The sequence below is a fragment of the Spea bombifrons genome, chromosome 1 (genome assembly GCF_027358695.1).
Source record: "Spea bombifrons isolate aSpeBom1 chromosome 1, aSpeBom1.2.pri, whole genome shotgun sequence".
Lineage (NCBI taxonomy): Eukaryota > Metazoa > Chordata > Amphibia > Anura > Pelobatidae > Spea > Spea bombifrons.
In genome coordinates this window covers 7342629-7348628 of record NC_071087.1, presented here as the reverse complement: position 1 = coordinate 7348628, position 6000 = coordinate 7342629, and the positions used below count along the sequence as shown (strand labels likewise).

General features: G+C 42.2%; 1 protein-coding gene across 1 annotated transcript in view; it reads left to right on the top strand.

The window, feature by feature from the left end:
* Positions 1 to 1774: 1774 nt before the first annotated feature.
* The window catches only part of ADRA1D (adrenoceptor alpha 1D), a 71878-nt gene continuing 67652 nt past the window's right edge, over positions 1775 to 6000 (top strand). Inside the window, exon 1 of the mRNA XM_053458128.1 lies at positions 1775 to 3149. Within this exon, the coding sequence (XP_053314103.1) occupies positions 2198 to 3149 (952 nt within the window). The 5' untranslated portion in view covers positions 1775 to 2197. The remainder of the gene's footprint in view (positions 3150 to 6000) is intronic.

Sequence of the window (6000 nt, the reverse complement as noted above, 5' to 3'; positions counted from 1 at the left end):
TAAATTGCACATCAAATTATGAATTTACATATTTCATGTTCTTTTTATTCTATGAAAAAATCTATTTAAAGACTGTAATGTTATAATGTGCGTGCTGTACCCCAAATCGCCTCTAGATTGTAAGCTCCTTTGAGCAAGGGCCCTCCATACCTTCTGTAAGTCCAACTCAATATATGACGCACTACTTGTTATGCCCTGCACAGCGCCATGGAACATGATTATGCTATATAAATCAATACATTTTAATAATTGTATCTACTGGGGTCACGCTCAATAATATGAATTATTACACGAGTTTAGTTATTAGGATTCTCCCAGCTGGGGTTAATTGGCGGCTTTGTGGTGCAGTGAATGTGTTAATGCTATCATGTCACATTTTTGGGAGATTTAGGTCTGTTTAAAAGGATTAACATTGGAAGGTGAACTCCGATGGCCGCAGCAAATGCTATAAGCAGACCTCAAGGTTTTAAGGGTCAAAGGTGAAAACTGGGATTCTGTTTGCTGTGATCAGGCTGAAGCTCCAGCTTCTTCTCTCCATCTGTCATTCCTCCTCTCTGCTCATGTCAGCTCAAAGCCTAAGCAAACACAGGATCCGGCTAATTTACTGCCTCTGGATTGCATGGGAATTTCACACCTAATGGGGAAAACAAGGGGGTCCAAGATGTAAAAAAAAATACTTAAAAAAGAGAGATTTGGGGTCAGGCTTGGCTGTGGTCTGTGTCCCCAGACTGATGTGGTTTCAATCAAAATAGCACATATGGAAGATGGCTTGCACTGCTTGTATTAAAGGGGGGCAATAGATTTATACCCCACCATGCTAATATTTGCATATGTTTTTTGGGGGCTAAGCTGCTGCATAACCTCTTTATAAGTGTAGATTATTGTTATGCCCAAGGAGCTAGTTTTTAACCTATACATTTTTGTACAGTTTGTTATTGTGTGTCACTTTCAATTATCCCACTCATTGTAACAGCGCTATGGAATCTGTTGGCGCTATATAAAAACATGTAAATAATAATAATAAATGTTAATAAATAATAATAAATACATGTAAATAAATAATAATAATAAATACCCTAAATGTAATGCACTTTGCTTGTCTTCTGAGACACACCTGTCAATCATTACACTACTCCATGCAGATTTGCAGCACAAGGGATTCCCCAACATCTGGTACCCGAACTCATCAGCTTCTTTCTGATAATTGGTCATCAGCATCCAAAGAGGTTCTGCAGCAGTTGATCTTTCTCATTCAGTTCCTAGCCCAATGCCGACATAGAACACTGATTATTTTATACTAAACCCCTAGTCAATTCATGTCAGGAAACTGGAGATAAGATACCATCTTAGCATTCTGGTTGCACAGTATATCTGGAGAGAACTAGAAAATCTAGGTCTAATTAACCCCTGGAAAACATATGTTTAAAGGTTAATATTAATTTGAACATTTGTTGTCACAATGAGAAAATGAACAAGTAGAATGGGATCAGATTGTTAACTCCCTTTCCCTTAAAAAGTAAGATCTGAAAACAGGGGGAAAAAGCTTTAAAAATAAATATATTTTTTTCTCAAATGCATAGCACTAGAAAAGTTCAGCCTCCTGCTGCCCCCTAGTGGTAGCAGTGATAAATGCAATAGTTATTCAAGGCACATAGCAGAGAGGAGCAATGAACAGAGAGGGGAGGGATCCTGCCAAAGTGAATGAATTACTGTGAGATAAAGCTCCTCTGTCCATTCATGTACAGATTCACCGAATCAACCCGGGCTGATTGAAACATAAAGATAAACTTGGGGGTTGAGACAAAAGGACACCAGCTGGACCTACATACCAGGTTTTGTTTTACCTTGAAGGCTATGGATGTCCTTAGCAGCAGTCAAGTCTGGTTAAAGCATCATTAGGAAGACTCTGGGGAGGAGCTGCTTCTGTATGGAAGCGAGTAGCACCAGTTTACAGCGTCACTCATGGTGAGTGCAATCATCTGAAAAGTTCCTCCTGAGTTCTTCTGGTTCTCCTGGGAGTCCTCCTCATAATCTGAAGCTGGTGACCTGTAGAATGTTGCACCCAGGATTGCTCGCAGCCCTGGAACTTTGAGGAGCCGACGAAGCGAAGGAGATAGGAAGGAGAGGATGTCTGAACCTTCTGATGGAATGTGTCTGAGATCTGGATCCACGTACATGGGGAGAACACTGTGCTAACATGACTTTTTCAGACCTGGCAAATGTCAGCTTCGGGAACCACACGGAGAAACAGGGTGACCCCACCGCACTGGGTTACAATGACACCGAGGACTCTGTCAATGGCACCTCTTTGGCTCTGCCCCTGGACCTGCAAGCTCTGACCGTCGGGGTCATCCTGGCAGTCTTCATCCTCTTTGCCATTGTTGGGAACATTATGGTCATTCTCTCGGTGGCATGCAACAGGCAGCTCCAGACAGTCACGAATTACTTTATCATTAATCTCGCTATAGCCGACCTCTTGCTCAGCACCACTGTACTCCCTTTTTCTGCTACCCTGGAGGTCCTAGGGTTTTGGGCTTTTGGAAGGATCTTCTGTGACATATGGGCTGCTGTAGATGTCCTCTGCTGCACTGCTTCTATCCTGAGCTTATGTATCATATCCATTGACAGGTATGTCGGTGTGAAATATTCCCTCAAGTACCCAACTATCATGACCGAGAAGAAAGCTGTGCTTATCCTCATACTGCTTTGGTTATCCTCCATGGTCATCTCCATTGGACCCCTGTTGGGATGGAAGGAGCCTCCACCTCCAGACGACAGCAAGTGCAGCATCACAGAGGAACCTGGATATGCCCTCTTTTCTTCCCTGTTCTCTTTCTACTTGCCCTTGTTGGTCATCCTGGTCATGTATTTTAGAGTCTACATTGTGGCCAGGAGGACAACAAAAAGCCTGGAAGCTGGCGTGAAGAAGGAAAGAAACAAGTCCATGGAAGTTGTGCTCAGGATTCACTGCAGAAGTGTCTTGGAGGAATCTACCTCTAGTTCCAGGAATAAAGGACATACCTTCAGGAGCTCCCTTTCTGTGAGGCTTCTCAAGTTCTCCAGGGAGAAGAAAGCTGCAAAGACACTTGCCATCGTGGTTGGGGTATTTATACTCTGCTGGCTACCCTTCTTTGTCGTGTTGCCTATAGGTAAGTGGACATTGTTGTTGTAATGTTGTGTTGAGGGCCTCCTAAGCTCATGGTGAACCTCAATATCTTGTGAAGAAAGAGTGTCTTGGCTTATAAAAGCCACCGTATCTGCAGTGTAGTCTTCTAATCATAGTTATTACCAATAAATAAACTTAAATCCCATCATATCCCACTCTATTGTCCAGCTAGAACAAAGTGTAAGAGATGTTAAAGGGGGCTACAACATATGAGAAGCTACCATCATCCTGGAACCAAGTTCTTATGTATTCATTCACCTGACCCACATCACAATAACCAAGTGTTTAGTTCTCTCCAAAAACTGAAATCATGTTACTATCCAATTTTTACTTTTTTTTATCCCTAAAAATAAATTTAGAACAATTAGAATGTCACGTGTCCAACCAAAAATACATACTCTTGGCTCCAAGGCTATTTTTTGTGGTAGTAGGACAAGCAAATCCTGTAGATTTTATTGTTTCCCAAATATTTCTTCATCTGCAACAAATTCCTTAACAAAAAAAACAGACAAACGAGTAAATATTTGCACTTTGGGAAAAGTACTCTAAACGACAACACTTTGCTAACAACCAGTGTTACAAATCCAGAGTTTAAAAGGCCACAAGGTTGCAGATAGAGAAGAAATTCCTTGACTCTATCTCCTGAGCCTCTTGGGAGAGATATCAAAGTCTTTGACCTAAAGAGTTTCTTCTGCTTAAGTGAAGTATTTGCGCTGTTTAGATTGGAGGAGGTTCATGGAAACTCACAGCCTCACTTGAGTTAAAAAAATAACAATCATTCCTATTTAATTTAAAGTTTTTTGGTTTTTTTTTTGGTACACAAGATGTCAAAGAACCTTGAAGTCGGCTGTAACAATTGGAACAGTGTATAGAACAAATGGAGTACAGAAGGAGAAATGTTAGAACTGGAGGTCCTAGTCTAAAACTGGAGGGTCGGAGGTTTAGATGCATTGTTTTTTTTTTACCAAAAGGGCGATAAATAGAACAGACTCCCAGCTGAGGTGGTAGAGGTTAATACAGTAGGAGAATTAAGGTCTGGGTCCGAACGGGTCTTAGCTGCCGTAGAATACTATGTGTCTATGCTACTGTTACAATAGAACTATTAATCCCAGAATAAAATGCCACCCGTGTAGGCTATTGTTACCCTCAGCATATCAGATGTATTTGGCCGTTACCATTGTTTTTAGTTAACCCCTTGGGTTCCAGAACGTCTGGGTGTGATACAAAGAACAATAAGTACAAACAGCGGGTGCTGGGATCCGAATCAGAGGTGGATTTTTGCCATCTATAGAGGCTGGGCGCGTTGTATTGGCGATGAGCGGTTCTTTCGTCACATGTCTGACAGCGTCCTATTTAGTATACCCGCGCCAAATCATTTCGTACCCATAACATAAGCACAGTGTGCAGGGCACTGCCCTCGGGAATCAGCTTTGCTGCATAACTGCTAGTGTTGCTCAGTGTATGGAAACACTGGCAAATGGGTGGTAGATAAATGGAACAGCCTCCCAGCAGAAGTGGTAGAGGTAAATATAGTGGGAAAAATTTAATATGTATGGAATAATAGAGATATGGCTCTTGAATCTAAGACGAGACCAACGACTGATTAAGGATTGAGTCTGGAAAAACTGGGCTAAGTAGACGGGGGCCAAATGGGGCCGATCTGCCGGCAGATTCTTTGTTTCAAATAACTGGCACAATTATGCAAAATGTCTAAAAGGCCGGGTATTTTACTATTCACACTGGAATATTACTGCATCGAATGCACACACTGGGGTGGTTCTGGTACTTTGTTGCCCCGGGCACACACTGGGGTAGTTCTGGTACTTTGTTGCCCCGGGCACACACACTGGGGTGGTTCTGGTACTTTGTTGCCCTGGGCACACACACTGGGGTAGTTCTGCATGTGCCCCCGCTGTTCTTGTATGTAGTTGTATAGTTTTATTTCGCATTAGTGCTGCCGAGTGTCCTGACAGTCCCTGCCTCTGATTTATTCCTGAAATAACCTTTTGCTATAAAGGTGAGCAGAGAAACCGAAACAGATAAATCCCATCGTTCTTTTTTAATTTCTGATTCAAAATACACAAAAATATTGTCCCGTTTTCTGTTTTGAACCAGTTCTAGTTTTTGCCCCGAAATATAATGTTTTTGTGAAGCTGCATATTAAACATTTGTATGAATTCTCCCTCATCTGACCCCAATCTACTGGACAACCCCCCCCCCCCGACTCCTTATCATACTGCCTGTGGAAACAATAGAATTACATAATTTGGGTTATATTACTGTATACAGCGCTGGGGGGTATATTACTGTATACAGCACTGGGGGTTATATTACTGTATACAGCGCTGGGGTTTATATTACTGTATTCAGCGCTAGGGGTTATATTACTGTATACAGTGCTGGGGGTTATATTACTGTATACAGTGCTGGGGGTTATATTACTGTATACAGCGCTGGGGGGTTATATTACTGTATACAGCGCTGTGGGTTATATTACTGTATACAGCGCTGGGGGGTTATATTACTGTATACAGCGCTGGGGGTTATATTACTGTATACAGCGCTGGGGGGTTATATTACTGTATACAGCGCTGGGGGTTATATTACTGTATACAGCGCTGGGGGTTATATTACTGTATACAGCGCTGGGGGTTATTACTGTATACAGCGCTGGGGGGTTATATTACTGTATACAGCGCTGGGGGTTATATTACTGTATACAGTGCGGGGGGTTATATTACTGTATACAGCGCTGGGGGTTATATTACTGTATACAGCGCTGGGGGGTTATATTACTGTATACAGCGCTGGGGGATTATTACTGTATACAGTGC